The 20448-nt window shown below is 42.5% G+C and overlaps 1 protein-coding gene across 2 annotated transcripts in view; it reads right to left on the bottom strand.

Moving 5' to 3' along the window:
- Window positions 1–20448, bottom strand: part of LOC118386616 (tyrosine-protein phosphatase non-receptor type 14-like) — a 114270-nt gene that overhangs the window by 58130 nt on the left and 35692 nt on the right. For both annotated transcript variants that reach the window (XM_052523838.1, XM_052523839.1), the window contains exon 3: window positions 15914–16089. In XM_052523838.1, the coding sequence (XP_052379798.1) occupies window positions 15914–16089 (176 nt within the window). The remainder of the gene's footprint in view (window positions 1–15913; window positions 16090–20448) is intronic.

The following is a 20448-nucleotide window of genomic DNA, read 5'->3' as shown; positions in this document are numbered from 1 at the left end:
GCTTGGTCGCAAATGGGTCTTCCAATTGGACAATGACCCCAAGCATACTTCCAAAGTTGTGGCAAAATGGCTTAAGGACAACAAAGTCAAGGAATTGGAGTGGCCATCACAAAGCCCTGACCTCAATCCCATAGAAGATTTGTGGGCAGAACTTAAAAAGTGTGTGCGAGCACGGAGGCCTACAAACCTGACTCAGTAACACCAGCTCTGTCAGGAGGAATCGGCCAAAATTCACCCAACTTATTGTGGGAAGCTTGTGGAAAGCTACCTGAAACGTTTGACCCAAGTGAAACAATTTAAAGGCAATGCCAATCAAATACTAATTGAGTGTATGTAAACTTCTGACCCACTGGGAATGTGATGAAAGAAATAAAAGCTGAAATAAATCATTATTGCTACTATTATTCTGACATTCCACATTATTAAAATAAAGTGGTAACCCTAACTGACCTAAGACAGGGAATTTTTACTAGGATTGTAGTAAAAGGAATTGTGAAGAACTGAGTTTAAATGTATTTGCCTAAGGTGTATGTAAACTTCCGACTTCAACTGTATATACGCCTGACTCCCATGTCAAACAGCACACTCTCACTTATGAACAACCTTTCCCACATCCAGTCAAGCAGCAGCCGCAAATTCAGCAGCTCAGTGCTATCAGACTCACGGTGGGAACGTAGGGTGTGTGTGTGTGTGTGTGTGTGTGTGTGTGTGTGTGTGTGTGTGTGTGTGTGTGTGTGTGTGTGTGTGTGTGTGTGTGTGTGTGTGTGTGTGTGTGTGTGTGTGTGTGAATCTGAGATGGCAGACACTGCTGCCCTGTCTACACCCTGACCCCTGCATGCCCTTTTCACAGCTGGCTCACACTCCCTCTCTCTTTCTCCCACTCTCTCTTTCTCCCACTCTCTCTGCCTCGCTCTCTCTCTCCCTCTCTCAATTCAATTCAACAGGCTTTATTGGCATGGGAAGCATGTTTACATTGCCAAAGCAAGTGGAATAACTAATAAACAAAAGTGAAATCAACAATCTGTAATGAACATTAAACATAACACTCACACAATGTTAATGTCAATATGCAGTGTTTTAACAATATGCAAAAATATGAAATATGAAAGAGAAAATATACAAATACAGCACCTTCAGAAAGTATTCACACCCCTTGACGTAGTCCTCATTTTGTTGTGTTACAGCCTGCATTCAAAATGGATTCAATATATTTTTCTCTCTCACCCATCTACACACAATACCACATAATAACAAAGTGAAAACATGTTTTTAGAAGTTTTTGTATTGGAAATTAAATACATACATTTCTATTTTACAAGTACTCACACCCCTGAGTCAATACATGTTAGAATCACCTTTGGTAGTGATTACAGCGGTGACTCTTTCTGGGTAAGTCTAACAGCTTTCCACACCTGGACTGTACAACATTTGTCCATTATTCTTTAAAAAATTCTTCAAGCTCTGTCAAGTTGATTGTTGATCATTGCCATACAGCCATTTTCAAGTCAAGCCATAGATGATTTTCAAGCCGATTTAAGTCTAAACTGTAACTAGGCCACTCAGGAACATTCAATCATCTTGGTAAGAAACTCCAGTGTAGGCTTCAGCTAGTGTTTTAGGTTATTGTCCTACTGAAAGGTGAATTGGTCGCCCAGTGTCTGTTGGAAAGCAATTTTTCCTTCTAGGATTTTGCCTGTGCTTATAGCTGTATTTCGTATATTTATATCCCCCAGTCCTTGCTGATGACAAGCATACCCATAACATGATACAGCCATCACCATGCTTCCCAAGGTAGCAGCTACTCTTCCTGGGGTCCAGCAAAAATTAAGGCAGTATAATACATTACAATAAAAAAAAATTAACATTAAAATACACTTGACAAAATATTTCACAAAACATTAAGTGTGTGCCGATTAATTGGGGCCGGTTTGGCCGATTAATTAGGGCCGGTTTCAAGTTTTCATAACAATCGGTAATCGTCATTTTTGGACGCCGATTGTGGCCGATTACATTGCATTCCTTGAGGAAACTGCGTGGCAAGCTGACCACCTGTTACGTGAGTGCAGCAAGGAGCCAAGGTAAGTTGCTAGCTAGCATTAACCTTCTTATAAAAAACAATCAATCTTCACATAATCACTAGTTAACTACACATGTATAATGATATTACTAGGTTAACTAGCTTGTCCTGCGTGGCATATAATCAATGCGGTGCCTGTTAATTTATCATCGAATCACAGCCTACTTCGCCAAACAGGTGATGATTTAACAAAAGAGCATTCGCGAAAAAAGCGCAATCGTTGCACAAATGTACCTAACCATAAACATCAATGCCTTTATTAAAATCAATACACAGAAGTATATATTTTTTAAACCTGCATATTTAGTTAAAATAAATTCATGTTAGCAGGCAATATTAACTAGGGAAACTGTGTCACTTACGGATTTAACCATATTTGTGACTAAAGGCTTGTATTTCTGTATTTATTATATTATAATTAAGTCTATGATTTGATAGAGCAGTCTGACTGAGCGGTGGTAGGCGGCAGCAGGCTCGTAAGCATTCATTCAAACTTTACTGAGTTCGCCAGCAGCTCTTAGCAATGCTTGATTCACACGCTGTTTATGACTTCACGCCTATCAACTCCTGAGATTAGGCTGGCAATACTAAAGTTGTTACGGTTCTCTTCTATCTCCTCATCTGACGAAGAGGTGGAACAAGGATCGGACCAAAATGCAGCGTGATGATGATTCATGATATATTTTAATGAAGGAAAAAAAACTATACAAGCAGAAACTACAAAATAATGAAATGTGAAAACCGAAATAGCCCTATCTGGTGCAAACACAAAGACAGGAACCCACGAAATCACCCACGAAACACTGAAAGAATTTGGCTGCCTAAATATGGTTCCCAATCAGAGACAACGAAAATCACCGGCCTCTGATTAAGAACCGCCTCAAGGCAACCATAGACTTTCCTAGACAACCCTACTCAGCTACAATCCTAATACCTACTAAAACCCCAATACAAAAACACACCACAAAATAAACCCATGTCACACCCTGGCCTGACCAAATAAATGAAGACAAACATACATACTTCGACCAGGGCGTGACAAAAGTGCCTATTAGAACATCCAATAGTCAAAGGTATATAAAATACAAATGGTATAGAGAGAAATAGTCAACGTGTCATAATTCCTATAATAAACTACAATCTAAAACCTCTTAACTTGGAATATTGAACCACCAAGCTTTCATATGTTCTCATGTTCTGAGCAAGGAACTTAAATGTTTTTTTTTTCCCCTGGCACATATTGCACTTTTACTTTCTTTTCCAACACTGTGTTTTTGCATTATTTAAACCAAATTGAGCATGTTTCTGTCACGAATATTACCGAAGGTGACTCCCCTTCTTGTTCGGGTGGCGCTCGGCGGTCGTCGTCGCCGGTCTACTAGCTATCGCCGATCCGTTGTTCTGTGTTCGTTTAGTTCTGTCTAATTGGTAGCACTTGTTTCTTGTTTGGTTGTTAGGATAGGGTTATATATAGTCTGTTCAGCCCGCTTCTGTTTCGTGCGGGCTTGTTCGCCTGTTTTCTTGTTTGAGTGTATTTTTGTTGGCATTTGGGTTTCACGCTGTCCGTTTATATTTCTGTTCATTTGTGTTTCCACTTTTGTTCATGTTATGTTTCCGGGACATTAAAGCGTGTTGTTTTTCCCACATCTTTTGCTCTCTGCGCCTGACCACACCTCTTCACTCATAACAGTTTCATTATTTATTTGAGACTAAATATATTTTATTTATGTATTATATTCGGTTAAAATAAGTGTTCATTGTTCATTCAGTATTGTTGTAATTGTCATTATATATACACTACTCAATAAAATAAAGGGAACACTAAAATAACACATCCTAGATCTGAATGAATGAAATATTCTTAAATACTTTTTTCTTTACATAGTTGAATGTGCTGACAACAAAATCACACAAAAATTATCAATGGAAATCAAATTTATCAACCCATGGAGGTCTGGATTTGGAGTCACTACAGGCTGATCCAACTTTGATGTAATGTCCTTAAAACAAGTCAAAATTAGGCTCAGTAGTGTGTGTGGCCTCCACGTACCTATATGACCTCCCTACAACGCCTGGGCATGCTCCTGATGAGTTGGCGGATGGTCTCCTGAGGGATCTCCTCCCAGACCTGGACTAAAGCATCCGCCAACTCCTGGACAGTCTGTGGTGCAACGTGGCGTTGATGGATGGAGCGAGACATGATGTCCCAGATGTGCTCAATTGGATTCAGGTCTGGGGAACGGGCGGGGCAGTCCATAGCATCAATGCCTTCCTCTTGCAGGAACTGCTGACACACTCCAGCCACATGAGATCTAGCATTGTCTTGCATTAGGAGGAACCCAGGGCCAACCGCACCAGCATATGGTCTCACAAGGGGTCTGAGGATCTCATCTCGGTACCTAATGGCAGTCAGGCTACCTCTGGCAAGCACATGGCCCCCCAAAGAAATGCCACCCCACACCATGATTGACCCACCCGCCAAACCAGTCATGCTGGAGGATGTTGCTGGCAGCAGAACGTTCTCCCCGGCGCCTCCAGACTGTCACGTCTGTCACGTGCTCAGTGTGAACATGCTTTCATCTGTGAAGAGCACAGGGCACCAGTGGCGAATTTGCCAATCTTGGTGTTCTCTGGCAAATGCCAAACCACTCCTTTATTGGTCTTGCTAATTGCCTATAATTTCCACCTGTTGTCTAATCCATTTTCACAACAGCATGTGAAATGTATTGTCAATCAGTGTTGCTTCCTAAGTGGACAGTTTGATTTCACAGAAGTGTGATTGACATGGAGTTACATTGTGTTGTTTAAGTGTTCCCTTTATTTTTTTGAGCAGTGTATATAAAAATCGATCGATTAATCGGCATCAGCTTTTTTTTGGTCCTCCAATAATCGGCATCGGAGTTGAAAAACCATAATCGGTCGACCTCTAATATAGTTCCATGTAGCTATGGCTCTATGTAGTACAGTGTGCCTCTCAGTCTGTTCTGGACTTGGGGACATGTCTTGTGGGGTATGCATGGATGTCTGAGCTGTGTGCTAGTAGTTTAAACAGACAGCTCAGTACATTCAGCATGTCAACACTTCTCTCCTATACTTTGAACCATGAGAGAGTGACATGCATATGATTAATGTTAGCTCTACATGTACATTTAAGGGCCAGCCATGCTGCCCTGTCCCTCTGTGTGGCTCCTGACCACATGACTGTGCAGTAGTCCAGGTGCGACAAAACTAGGGCCTGCAGGACCTGCTTTGTTCATATTGTTGTTAAGAAAGCAGAGCTGCGCTTTATTATAGACTGACTTCTCCCCAGCTTAGCTACTGTTGCATCAATATGTTTTGACCATAACAGTGGTCTCAGCACTACGTCAGCTGCTACAGCGAGTGAGATCACTGCGACACATAACAAAGAGCTGCAGTCAGTTTCAGAATAGGTAGCAAGAAATAACAAAACTAAAAAACATTGTATTTGGGACAAATAATTTACTTAACCCTAAACATCAACTAAATCTTGTAATGAATAATATGGTAATTGAGAAAGTCGAGGTGACTAAACTGCTTGGAGTAACCCTGGACTGCAGCTCTTTGTTAAATGCTGCAGTGATTTCACTCGCTGTAGTAGCTGACGTGTACAGACACACTGGTTTTACTCAGAGCCAGTGGGATGTCATAAGTAAACATTGAAAATAGTAAGGGGCTGCCCTGGGGAATGCCTGATTCTACCTGGATTATGTTGGAGAGGCTACCATTAACGAACATCCTCTGTGTTCTGTTAGACAGGTAACTCTCAATCCACAATATAGCAGGGGGTATAAAGCCATAACAGATAGGTTTTTCCAGCAGCATACTATGATCGATAAAGTCTAAAGACTGAAGTCTAACAAAACAGCTCCCATTCTTTTTTTTATCAATTTCTCTCAGCCAATCATCAGTCATTTGTGTAAGCACCGCCCATGTTGATTGACCTTCCCTATAAGCATGCTGAAAATCTGTTGTTAAAATAGCATTGTATCTGGTCAAACAGATTTTTACCCAAAGATTTAGTAAGGGTTGGTAACAGGCTGATTGGCTGGCTATTTGCTTCCCTTCAGGCCTGAGGGAACACACTTTACTGTAGGCTTAGATTTTTTTATTTGCTCTTTATTTAACTAGGCAAGTCAGTTAAGAACAAATTCTTATTTTGAATGACGGCCTAGGAACAGTGGGTTAACTGCCTGTTCAGGGGCAGAATGACAGATTTGTACCTTGTCAGCTCGGGGATTTGAACTTGGCTTCCCTGCCGCCCCACCATTGAAGAGATGGCAAATAGGAGAGGCAATATCATCCAATATCATTCTCAGTCATTTTCCATCCAAGTTGTCAGACGCTGGTGGCTTGTCATTGTTGATAGACAACAATAATTTTTTTCACTTCTTCCACACTCATTTTACTGAATTCAAATTACAGTTGGCAATATCAGTGGGTTTTGTGAGGAATGAGCGAACTGATTCAATGAATGATAGAGCTGAGTTCGCCCTTTTGGCCAAAATGTTATTTAAGGTGCCCCAAAGCATTTAATATCATTCTTGATATAATATATCTTCATTTCATAGTGTACAGTGGTTCGTCCTTTAAAAGTTGCAGTGTACTGCGGCGCAGCTAGCATGGTGCCGCAGAATTCTATGGCATGTTATTTAAGCGTGAACCTCTAGTACCAATAATGCTAATTAGTGCTAATTTGACCACCAGAGGGCATCTTTGAAAAGCATTTGATAGCCTTCAATAGTGGCTGTACTAGAGAATGCAGGCATGCGGTAGGCCAGGGTTCAATTCCCCGATGGGGAGGAAGGAGTAGACTGTCCTTGTAAATAAGAATTTGTTCTTAACTGATTCCATGGGTGTTATTTCATAGTTGTGATGTCTTCACTATTATTCTACAATGTAGAAAATACTAAAAATAAAGAAAAACCCTGGAATGAGTAGGTGTGTTATGGATCCACAACTAAATAAACATAGTCATTTTGAAAGAGTATTTTTATCATTATTTTATTAATGAAAGCATAAAGATGCCATTATTAGTTACATTGTTTTAGTTTGAACATGCAGCCTGGCACTAAGAACAGAACAGCGGGAACGTTTCCCTAGTTAGCTCCATTATTAGTGCAATGCCCCTTAAAGTGTTGCCAGCAATGCCCCTCCACCTTTCTCCTCCTCCCTTCCCCATGGGCTAGGTCGGTCTTCTGTGCGCGGCTCTGTGGTCCATCCCGTCCGTGCTCACTGCCCTCGTGCCTTGAACCTCACGCACTTTCAGTGGATACAACTGGAGAACGGCAAGGCAATCCCATTGTGCGCCACTCGGGAGCCATGTACAATATAACTAATATATATTGTCCTGCTAATAACAGGTTTAATAGTATATCTGTGAGAATATCCAACAGGATTTTTTTTATAATTCTAAATTAATAATAATAATAATCGCTTTGTTTAAAAAATAACAATATTTTGGAGATTATTTTGTTTTCAAATAAGGTAAAATTAGTGATAAAAAGACCATTCTTGAACATGGGGTAAGACATTGTTACTAATTTGTAAATAAAGCCAGCTTGATATTTAGAATTATTTGTTTTTGTTTTTAGAGGATGAGAAACCAAAAACCTACAATCATCTCATGGGTCTCCCAGTCGAGGGCAGCACGGTATTGAACCAGCATCTGTAGCAACCATTGGTATTACTTCAACAGTATTTAACATGAGATCCCCTCTAAGCTTTACTGCAATGTATCTCTGAATATAGACCGCAACACCATCCCTGTTGGCATTTCTATCTTTTCTGCAGATGTTATAACCATGTATTGCTCATGTTGACTCCAATGCTTCCCAAAGTTGTGTCGATTTTGCTGGATGTCCTTTGGGTGGTGGGCCATTTTTTTATACACCGGGACACAACTTTGGGAAGCATTGGAGTTAACATGTGCCAGCATCCCTGTGGAATGCTTTCAACATCCTGTAGATCCCATCCTGGATGAATGTTGAGCATGAAAAACCCAGCGGCGTTGCAGTTCTTTACACAAACCGGTGCGCCTGGCACCTACTACCATACCCTGTTCAAAGGCACTTCAATCTTGTGGGGCTCCCGAGCAGAGCAGCAGTCTAAGGCACTTCATCTCAGTGCTAGAGGCGTCACTACAGACCCTGGTTCGGTTCCAGGCTGTATCACAACCGGCTGTGATTTGGAGTACCATTATTGGCCCACCGTCGTTATAGGGTTTGGCTGGGGTAGGCCGTCATTGTAAATAAGAATTTGTTCTTAACCTGTTACTCCTACCCCCTACTTTTTCGAACATTCTGTTAAAAATCGCACAACATTTCAGCGCCCTGCTGCTCATGCCAGGAATATAGTATATGCATATGATTAGTATGTGTGGATAGAAAACACTCAGATGTTTATAAAACTGGTTAAATCACGGCTGTGACTATAACAGTACGTGCGTTTCATCGAAAAGTGCAGGAAAATCTGATCACTGAAAATTGAAAAATATATCCATGCACGACTTGAACCCATTGATAAAGGTGAACCACATTTAATGGGGCTGAGGTTGCAATACCTACAGCTTCCACACGATGTCTAGAGTCTTGTCATTTGCCTACTATTTGTTTCTTGGTCAAACAGACGCAAGGCAGCGCAGTTCTTCCGGTCTCCGACCGGATATTTTGGTTGAGATTTACCCGGACATTATTTCCAGACGGACAGCTAAAGAATATACATCGCCTCGTGATCAATTTGGTCGCTTATTAACGTGTACTAATACCTAAAGTTGCATTACAAAAGTATTTCGAAGTGTTTTGTGAAAGTTTATCTTCGACTTTTTTAATTAAAAAATATGACGTTACGTTATAAGACGCTATTTTTTTCGTTTATCACACAGTCTTCATAGATCGATATCTAGGCTATATATGGACCGATTTAATCGAAAAAAAGACCCAATAGTGATTATGGGACATCTAGGAGTGCCAAGAAAGAAGATGGTCAAAGGCAATGAATGTTTTATATTTTATTTGTGCGGTTTGTGTAGCGACGACTATGCTAATTATTTTGTTTACGTCCCCAATTCTCTCACGGCTTAAAAATCCTTATTTAATCTGTCTACTCCCCAATCTACACTGATTGAAGTGGATTTAAAAAGTGACATCAATAAGGATCATAGCTTTTACCTGAATTCACCTGGACAGTCTATGACAGCGATTTCCAACCCTAGTCCTCCAGTACCCCCAACAAGTACACATTTTCATTGTAACTGTCACAGCAGACTAGGTGTGTAGATAGGAATCAGGTGCAGAGAGCAGAGAGGTCCATCAAAGCCCTGTCATTCCACCCCGCTCCTGCGGCCAAGGTCCCGGAACTCCAGGGCAAAGTCCTGCGCGCTCCTCATCTCCTGTCGCAGGTGGAACAGCCGTTCTAACTCAGGGTAGTGATCCCTCGCCAAGTCTGGGCCATTCCACACTGCATTTGCCCACTTCAGGGCTCGCCCCGTCAGACAGGAGATGAGGACGCTCACGCTAGGTATATTTCCAGTTGGAGGAGAAACCCCTGACACCCAGCCACCGTCCCATCATACTCCCTGGGGAGAGCCAGACGCAAGGGCCCCGGAGCCGTACGCTGAAGCAGGGGTAGGTGGTGCTGGTGGAGGGGGCCGTCTCCCATCGGTCCATCCTCTCCATCATCTGATCCATGGCGGACCCAATCCGGTGAAGAACGGTGGTGTGATGGAGGACCCTCTCCTCCATTGATGGGTGTTTTTGTAATCTATTTTGTAATTCTATTTTGGATGCAATTTGAATGGAATTGATGGAGAGAGAGAATGAGAGAGTGCTCACGTATGCACTCATTTAAACTGGGCGGTTGGATTTAAAGCAAGACATTAGAGTGATAGGCTGTTTTAAAACTCTGCAGCTTCAATTTAAAAAGACGTTATTTTTACAAAAGTGACCTGGTCACGTTAGTTCATCTTTACAATTAAAAAATAAGGTTACCCCCAAAAGCCAGATGGAGATGTGTAAATTAGATGGAAAGACAGATGGATATGTGTAAATTAGATGGAAAGCCAGATGGATATGTGTAAATTAGATGGAAAGTCAGTCATTATATTAATGTAGCATAGGCTGTGCTGCAGCAAATGTAGGTCTACCTGTTACAAGACAAAAAGTTCCCATGATGAGATGATATGTCTACATGCATTGTGAACTGCATTCCACACTGAGATGGGCTGTCTGTCCAAACTCTGAGCGTTGATGATTGATCACACAGAAAGCAGAGGGAAGGCTGTAGAGAAGCCAGATTTAGACATCACATATCATTTAGCGGTTACATTTCATGTCATGCCGTTCATATAAATAATTTATTAGAATTTACTGGATTCCCACAGTTATTTATCAGTTTCAGTTTCAGTTTCATGGTTCTCAATGTCTAGTATTCTGAGTTTCCACCATGGAAATCTGTAGCATCTGTTGGATTATAGCTTAAAATATACTTATTCATGTTCAGAATTTATTGAGTACTTTACATGTATAAGAAATGTATATGTTGGAGTCAATGAAGGGTGAATAGGAACACTGTATGGAAAGTTACTGAGTAAGACAAGGGGAAGTGTAGAAAGTCAATATTCTGTTCAAATGGAATATTTGGAAGGAGGCAAAGAGCAACAGTCTAGTTTCAGTTCCTGATAAGGCAGGTCAGTTGCTGAGGATCTAGGACCATGTTGGATGTGGAACTCAACTCGAGATAAGGTCAACAGTTAAAGAGAGAAGACACTGCTCGGAGGGGGGCCACGCACACACACACACACACACATTTCTAAACCCATGAGGGTCCTATACTTAGGCAGGGCCATGACAATACCAGTAAGATGAACCTAACAACAGAGAAGGAGTGTCTATCTTAGACATGCAAGGAGATGACTGCCTAGTTGGAAGGTATACAGATGTACTTGTGTGACTGAGCTTTTCAGAACCTAACACCTCTCTCTTGACAGAGGTGTAGTGTGCTCTTTTAGCACTGTGCCAAGCTGCATATTTTCCCCTCTTTCTAACAATCAGCAAATAGTGTCTCTGAATTGTCCTTGAGGAGCTTCTTTTTACACTTATTCCATGCAGTGTTCTTTTTTATGTACTGTGATGACCTCTGCAAGGGAGGAAGGTATGGAGCAGAGGGCACCAGAGGCCTCGGCCTTTGGGTGGGGGAGGCTGTGATGCTCTGCTGCCTTTGTTGGGTTCAAGGGTTTCACACCTCTCACTTCACACCTCAGAGCAAATTGAAGTTGCAGCCGGGACGTCTGTGCTGTCCTAGCAAGCTTTGTAGCTTAGTAGCCTACAATTAGCATCAAGTCATTATATATAACAAAATATCTAGAGATTATTGTCTTTTCATTTTTGGCTTCAGAAGTAGCCTCAGACTGAATATTACTCACTTAGTTTTGGGTTAGATGGTATTTCCAGGTTTCTGCTATGTTTCTTCTGCAGGTTTTGGTTTGCTATACAGTTTGGAATTTTGTTTTGGAGTGAAGGTTTTGATGTAGCGGGTAGTATCCTGTATAAGTCCTTGTGACTTATATACACTACCGTTCAAAAGTTTGGCGTCACTTAGAAATGTCCTTGTTTTTGAAAGAAAAGCAATTTTGTGGTCCATTAATATAACATAAAATTGATCAGAAATACAGTGTAGACATTGTTAATGTTGTAAATGACTATTGTAGCTGGAAACGGCAGATTTTTTATGGAATATCTATATAGGCGTACAGAGGCCCATTATCAGCAACCATCACTCCTGTGTTCCAATTGCATTTTGTGTTAGCTAATCCAAGTTTATAATTTTAAAAGTCAACTGATCATTAGAAAACCCTTTTGCAAATATGTTAGCACAGCTGACAACTGTTGTTCTGATTAAAGAATCAATACAACTGGCCTTCTTTATACTAGTTGAGTATCTGAAGCATCAGCATTTGTGGGTTCGATTACAGGCTCAAAATGACGAGAAACAAAGACCTTTCTTCCGAAACTCAATCGTCTATTCTTGTTCTGAGAAATGAAGGCTATTCCATGCGAGAAATTGACAAGAAACTGAAGATCTTGTACAACGCTGTGTACTACTCCCTTCAAAGAACAGCACAAACCAGAATAGAAAGAGGAGTGGGAGGCTCCGGTGCACATCTGAGCAAGAGGACAAGTACATTAGAGTGTCTAGTTTGAGAAAGTCCTCAACTGGCAGTCTCATTAAATAGTACCCGCAAAACACCAGTCTCAACGTCAACAGTGAAGAGGCGACTCTGGGATGCTGGCCAGTTTCCCACAGCATGATGCTGCCACCACCATGCTTCATTCACTGTGGGGATGTTTTTCATCGGCAGGGACTGGGAAACTGGTCAGAATTGAACAAATGATGGATCACGCTAAATACAGGGAAATCCTTGAGGGAAACCTGATTCAGTCTTCCAGAGATTTGAGACTGGGACAGAGGTTCACCTTCCAGCAGGACAATGACCCTAAGCATACTGTTAAATCAACACTCGAGTGGTTTAAGGGGAAACATTTAAATCTTTTGGAATGGCCTAGTCAAAGCCCAGACCTCAATCCAATTGAGAATCAGTGGTATGACTCAAAGATTGCTGTACACCAGTGGAACCCATCCAACTTGAAGGAGCTGGAGCAGTTTTGTCTTGAAGAATGGGCTAAAATCCCAGTGGCAAGATGTGCCAAGCTTATAGAGACATACCCCAAGAGACTTGCAGCTGTAATTGCTGCAAAAGGTGTCTCTACAAAGTATTGACTTTGGGGGGGTGAATAGTTATGCACACTGAAGTTGTTAGTTTTTTTGTCTTATTTCTTGTTTGTTTTACAATAAAGAATATTTTGCATCTTTAAAGTGGTAGGCATGTTGTGTAAATCCAACCCCCCAAAAATATATTTTAATTCCAGGTTTTAAAGCAACAAAATAGGAAAAATGCCACGGGGAGTGAATACTTTCGCAGGCCACTGTACAGTTTTGTAATGATGTGCAAATAGTTCAAGTACAAAAGGGAAAATAAATAAACATAAATATAGGTTGTATTTACAGTGGTGTTTGTTCTTCACTGGTTGCCCTTTTTCTTGTGGCAACAGGTCACAAATCTTGCTGCTGTGATTGCACACTGTGGTATTTCACCCAATAGATATGGGAGTTCAGCGAAATTGGATTTGTTTTAAAATTCTTTGTGTGTTTGTGTAATCTGAGGGAAATATGTCTCTCTTATATGGTCATACATTTGGTAGGAGGTTAGGAAGTGCAGCTCAGTTTCCACCTCATTTTGTGGGCAGTGTGCACATAGCCCGTCGTCTCTTGAGAACCAGGTCTGCCTTCAGCTGCCTTTATCAATAGCAAGGCTATGCTCACTGAGTCTGTACATAGTAAAAATATTTCCTTAATTTTGGCTCAGTCACAGTGGTCAGGTATTCTGCCACTGGTACTCTCTGTTTTCTCATTATTTGGTTGGGTCTAATTGTGTTGCTGTACTGGGGCTGTAGGTTTATTTGGTGTTTTATGTTGTACACTGAGGATATTTTTGCAGAATTTTGCATGCAGAGTCTCAATTTGGTGTTTGTCCCATTTTGTGAATTCTTGGTTGGTGAGCGGACCCTAGACATCATAAGCATAAAGGGAAATGGGTTTTATAACTTATTCAAGTATTTTTTTGCCAGATCCTAATTGGTATGTCAAATTTGATGTTCCTTTTGATGGCATAGAAGTCCCTTCTTGCCTTGTCTCTCAGGTCGTTCACACACACAAACACTCCTTCTCCGTCTCTTTCTCTCTCTTTCCATTCAATTCAATTATATTTATTGGCATGGGAAACATGTTTACATTGCCAAAGCAAGTGAAATAGATAATCAACAAACCCCACCTCTCTCTCACACACACACAAACCCCTCAATCTCACTCAAGCGCTGGTGTCCACTTCCACCACTGTCTGACACTGTTTTTCTTAGCTGAAGTTGCTTTGGACAAGATTCACACACACACACACACACACACACACACACACACACACACACACACACACACACACACACACACACACACACACACACACACACACACACACACACAATCCCCCCTCCCTACCTTCCCTACACACACCTCTTGATGTTTTGATGGTATGTTGAAAATGGCCTGTGGTGATATAGACCCATCTGTATCTGACCCCGAGAAATTCTACACAGAGGTCAAGCCCACTACGGCAACATCAGAGGGACACATTTCACCGACATCACAAGTCTGTCTGCCCCCTGCCAGTTAACCTCCAGGCCTGGCTTTAGCGAGCTCAACAGAACATCTTTAAAAAGCCATGCAGCTTTTTACATATACAGGAATTTGGTCTAGATTCCAGTCCAACTCTTCAAAGAGCCAGGCAGCTACTGTACTGTACCTAAATCTAGACAAGCTCAATCTGCTCATCCAGAGCCACACACATCGAATGTCATTTCATAATGCCCCCAGGCGGATTCTAAGGCCTTTAGTGAAATGGTTGATCTTCTGCTATGCCTCTGTAGCATAAGATTCAATGAAACCACTCACAGAGAAAACATTTCTCTCTCAAATAGGGAGCAAACCACTTGCTACTGCAGCAGACAATACGCTAGACAAATTAGATTGCGGTTTCATGTCTCGTAGTAAACAGAGGGAGGAATGTGTGGTGTGTGTGTCAGTATGTGTTCCTATAACTAGGATCTGAGGCCTGTTTTAATAAGCATTCTCTCTCTGTCTGTCTAGACATTGTTATGATACCCACTGCCTGCCCTGCCACTCCAAACTAACAGTCAGTCCTCTGAAGCAGGCTCAACAACAAGCCGGGGTTATAGAGGAAACACAATAACACTACTTAACCCGTGTCTAGGGTGTGATACAACACCATATAATAGAGGGTGTGGTATGGTACTGTCCTGTGGCCTGTCATGAGGCATGTGAGGCCTTGGAACAGGGACATATAATCCGTATGGTATTGGGCCATGATAGAGGATAGAGGTAGAGTGTAAGGCATTAAGGTATAGGGTGTGACACATTGAGCACATACAAAAAGGTACAGGCCAGGGACAGTGGATGGGTATGGTATGGAGCCATGGGAGACTGTTTGGTTGAGGGTGTAGGGTTTAGTGTGTAGGGTTCAGGCTGTAGTGTCATCTGGTGACCCAGAGTTCGATATTGTGACCAAAACAGCCACATTTGCGACCGTTTGACTTGGCAGTGCGACACACATTTTTAACTGGTCTCAAGGACGCCAGTGAAAGAATGACCTGGTCACGTTAGTTTTTGGTTCACAATTTTATTCAAACGGTAATGCGCAATTGACCAAAAATAAACGGCATGGGAATGCCATGGGATGGCATGGGAATGCCCCTGTCTGTGTGTGTCAAGGCTCGATATCCGGGCCAGTCAATCATCCCCGTCAGTGGCCCATTTGTACCAGCTAAAAAAATATTGTAATAATGCTATTTTTTTAATCTAGGCTATATCATTGATTTAAAAAAACTGATTGATTCCAAAGCTGTTCGTTATGTCGATTATTTATCACACGCGCACAGCACACATACAGTATAGCCGAGATAATCTGTGAGGCAGAGAGAGCGCACAGATCTCGAACAGCTGGTTGATGCATGGAGCAAAGAACGACAGCGTTAGGAAAGACGTTCCAAGTTATGATATCTACCAGTAGATGCTAAGGCAAGAATGGTTTTCGGTTGCAGCGTTACCTGGTCACCTGCTCAGGCAGGAAACGTTGGGGTGAAGGGTTTAGTGTGTAGGATGTAGGGTTTAGGCTGTAGTACATAGTGTTACCTGGTGACCTCCTGCTCAAGGCGTGAAACATTGGGGACGTAGAACATGACCCCGAAGAAGAGCAGTGGCTCGTTGCCAAACTTATCCAGCTGTTTCTTCAGAGGCTTCTCCAGCTCAACCCAGCGCTGGGACTGGGGCTGGGCTTTCCCCTGGAACCACAGGCCAAAATAATGGGTCTGGGGGGGAGAGACAGAGGAAGAAAGTAATGATTACACATTACAGACATACATATTATTATTGCATCTGAAAGAGGGTTACCACAGAGACAGCAGCAGCATGTCGAGAAAGGTATGGTGGTCCTGCTTGAGATACAGTGCATTTGGGAAAGTAGTTTTCTACATTTTGTTACGTTACAGCCTTATTCTAAAATTTATTGAATAGTTTTTTCCTCATCAATCTACTACACACAATACCCCATAATGATAAAACAAAATCAGGTTATTACAAATTTTAGCAAATGTATATAAAAAAACAACTTAAATATCACCTTTACGTAAGTATTCAGAACCTTTACTGAGTACTTTGTTGAAGCACCTTGAGTGCAGCGATTACAGCCTTGAGTCTTCTTGGGTATGACGCTACAATCAATCAAATGTTTTTATCAAGCCCTTTTTACATCAGGCGATGTCACAAAGTGCTTTACAGAAACTCAGTCTAAAACCCCAAACAGCAAGCAATGCAAATGTAGAAGCACGGTGGCTCGGAACAATTTCCTAGAAAGGCAGGACCCTAGGAAGAAACCTAGAGAGGAACCAGGCTCTGAGGGGTGGCCAGTCCTCTTCTGGCTGTGCCGGGATGAGATTATAACAGTACATGGCCAAGATGTTCAAACGTTCATAAATGACCAGCAGGGTCAAATAATAATAATAATCACAGTGGTTGTAGAGTGTGCAACAGGTCAGTTGGCTTTTCAAAGCCGAGATTTCAGAGTTAGAGACAGCAGGTGCGGTAGAGTGAGAGAATCGAAAACAGCAGGTCTGGGACAAGGTAGCACGTCCGGTGAACAGGTCAGGGATCCATAGCCGCAGGCAGAACAGTTGAAACTGGAGCAGCAGCACGACAGGGTGGACTGGGGACAGCAAGGAGTCATAGACAGAGGCATAGTCCCAGGGCTCAGGTCCTCCGGAAGAGGAGGGAGAGAGAAGTGGAGGGAGCATACTTAAATTCACACAGGATACCAGATAAGACAGGATAAATACTCCAGATATAATATACTGTACCTACCCCCCGACACAAACTATTGCAGCATAAATACTGGAGGCTGAGACAGGAGGGGTCGGGAGACACTGTGGCCCCGTCCGACGATACCCGAGGAAAGGGCCAACCAGGCAGGATACAAGCTTGGCACAGCTGTATTTGGGGAGTTTCAGACATTCTTCTCTGCAGATCCTCTCAAGCTCTGTCATGTTGGATAGGGAGCATCTCTGCACAGCTATTTTCAGGTCTCTCCAGATATGTTAGATCAGGTTCAAGTCCGGGCTCTGGCGGTGCCACTCAAGGACATTCAGAGACTTGTCCTCAAGCAACTCCTACATTGTCTTGGCTGTGTGCTTAGGGTCGTTGTCCTGTTGGAAGGTGAACTTTCGCCCAAGCCTGAGGTCCTGAGTGCTCTGGAGTAGATTTTCATCAAGGATCTCTCTGTACTTTGCCCAGTTATTATTTCCCTTGATCATAACGAGACTCCCTGTAACTGAAAGACATTCCCACAGAATGATGCTGTCACCACTAGAGGTCGACCGATTATGGTTTTTCAATGCCGATACCGATTATCGGAGGACCAAAAAAGCAGATACCGATTAATCGGCCGATTGTTGTATTTTATTTGTAATAATGACAATTACAACAATACTGAATGAACACTAATTTAACTTAGTATAATACATCAATAAAATCAATTTAGCCTCAAGTAAATAATGAAACATGTTCAATTTGGTTTAAATATGGCAAAAACAAAGTGTTGGAGAAGAAAGTAAAAGTGCAATATGTGCTATGTAAGAAAGCTAACGTTTCAGTTCCTTGCTCAGAACATATGGTGGTTTCTTTTAACATGAGTCTTCAATATTCACAGGTAAGAAGTTTTAGGTTGTAGTTATTGTAGGAATTATAGGACTATTTCCCTTTATTTCCCTTTGACTAGTGGATGTTCTTATAGGCACTTTAGTATTGCCAGTGTAACAGCATAGCTTCCGTCCCTCTAGTATGCTTCCGTCCCTCATATATGCTAGTGGTCCTTCTGTAGCTCAATTGGTAGAGCATGGCGCTTGTAACGCCAGGGTAGTGGGTTCGATTCCCGGGACCACCCATACGTAGAATGTATGCACACATGACTGTAAGTCGCTTTGGATAAAAGCGTCTGCTAAATGGCATATATTATTATATTATTATTATAGTGCGCGCTAACTAGCTAGTCATTTCACTTCAGTTACACCAGCCTCATCTCGGGAGTTGATAGGCTTGAAGTCATAAACAGCGCAATGCTTGACGCACAACGAAGAGCTGTTGGCAATGGCAAAACGCACGAAGGTGCTGTTTGAATGTTTACGCGCCTGCTTCTGCCTACCACCGCTCAGTCAGATACTTGTATGCTTGTATGCTCAGTCAGATTATATGCAACGCAGGACACGCTAGATGATATCATCAACTATGTGTAGTTAACTAGTGATTATGATTGATTGTTTTTAATAAGATAAGTTTAATGCTAGCTAGCAACTTACCTTGGCTTACTGCATTCACGTAACAGGCAGTCTCCTTGTGGAGTGCAACAAGAGAGAGGGAGGTCGTTATTGCGTTGGACTAGTTAACTGTAAGGTTGCAAGATTGGATCCCCCCCGAGCTGACAAGGTGAAAATCTGTTGTTCTGCCCCTGAACAAGGCAGTTAACCCACCGTTCCTAGGCCGTCATTGAAAATAAGAATGTGTTCTTAACTGACTTGCCTAGTTATATAAAAAAATATAAACAAATATTTGTAAAAAAAAAAAAAATTGGCAAATCGGGGCCCAAAAATACAGATTTTCCGATTGTTATGAAAACTTGAAATCGGCCCTAATTAATTGGCCTTTCCGATTAATCGGTCGACCTCTAGTCACCACCATGCATCACCGTAGCAATGGTGCCAGGTTCCCTCCAGACGTGAAGCTTGGCATTCAGGCCAAAGACTTCATCTAGGTTTCATCAAACCAGGCTTGCGTTTGGTCGCTTTACAATAAAGGCCTGATTGGTGGAGTGCTGCAGAGATGGTTCTCCTTCTGGAAGGTTCTCCCATCTCCACAGAGGCAGTCCGGAGCTCAGTCAGAGTGACCATCGGGTTCTTGGTCACCTCCCTGACCAAGATTCTTCTCCCCAATTTCTCATTATGGCTGGGCATCTAGCTCTAGGAAGAGTCTTGGTGGTTCCAAACTTCTTCCATTTAAGAATGATGGAAGCCACTTTGTTCCAGGGAACCTTCAATGATGCAGACATTTGTTGGTACCCCAAATCTGTGCCTCGACCCAATCCTGTCTCGGAGCTCTTCTTTCGACCTCATGGCTTAGTTTTTGCTCTGACATGCACTGTCAACTGTTGGACCCTATATAGACAGGTGTGTGTCTTTCCAAATCATGTCAAAATCAATTGATTTGACCACAGGTGGACTCCAATCAAATTGTAGAAACATCTCTTGGATGATCAATGGGAACAGGATGCACCTGAGCTCAATTTAGAGTCTCATAGCAAAGGGTCTGAATACTTATGTAAATAAGGTATTTCAAATCAAATACAAATACTCTCAGTACTCATTTTATTAGCTGTTCAGGGGTCTTGGGGGTAGAAGCTATTCAGGAGCCTCTTGGACCTAGACTTGGTGCTCCGTTACTGCTTGCTGTGCGGTAGCAGTGAGAACAGTCTATGACTAGGGTGGCTGGAGTCTTTGACAATTTTTAGGGCCTTCCTCTGACAGTGCCTGGTATAGAGGTCCTGGATGGCAGGAAGCTTGGCCCCGGTGATGTACTGGGCCGTACGCACTACCCTGTGTAGTGTCTTGTGGTCGGAGGCCGAGCAGTTGCCATACCAGGCAGTGATGCAACCAGTCAGGATGCTCTCGATGGTGCAGCTGTAAAACCTTTTGAGGATCTGAGGACTCATGCCAAATCTTTTCAGTCTCCTGAGGGGGAATAGGCTTTGTCGTGCCCTCTACACGAGTGTCTTGGTGTGCTTGGACTATGTTAGTTTTTTGGTGATGTGGACACCAAGGAATTTTGGAGCTCTCAACCTGCTCCACTGTAGCCTCGCCGATGAGAATGGGGGCGTGCTCGGTCCTCCTTTTCCTGTAGTCCACAATCATCTCCTTTGTCTTGATCACGTTGAGGGAGAGGTTGTTGTCCTGGCACCACACGGCCAATTCTCTGACCTCCTCCCTATAGGCTGTGTCATCGTTGTTGGTGATCAGGCCTACCGCTGTGTCATCGGCAACCTTGATGATGGTGTTGGAGTCGTGCCTGGCCATGCAGTCATGAGTGATCAGGGAGTACAAGAGGGGACTGAGCACACACCCCTGAGG

The sequence above is a fragment of the Oncorhynchus keta genome, chromosome 8 (genome assembly GCF_023373465.1).
Source record: "Oncorhynchus keta strain PuntledgeMale-10-30-2019 chromosome 8, Oket_V2, whole genome shotgun sequence".
NCBI lineage: Eukaryota > Metazoa > Chordata > Actinopteri > Salmoniformes > Salmonidae > Oncorhynchus > Oncorhynchus keta.
The sequence above is the reverse complement of the archived record's forward strand: the minus strand, read 5'-3'. Positions and strand labels throughout refer to the sequence as shown.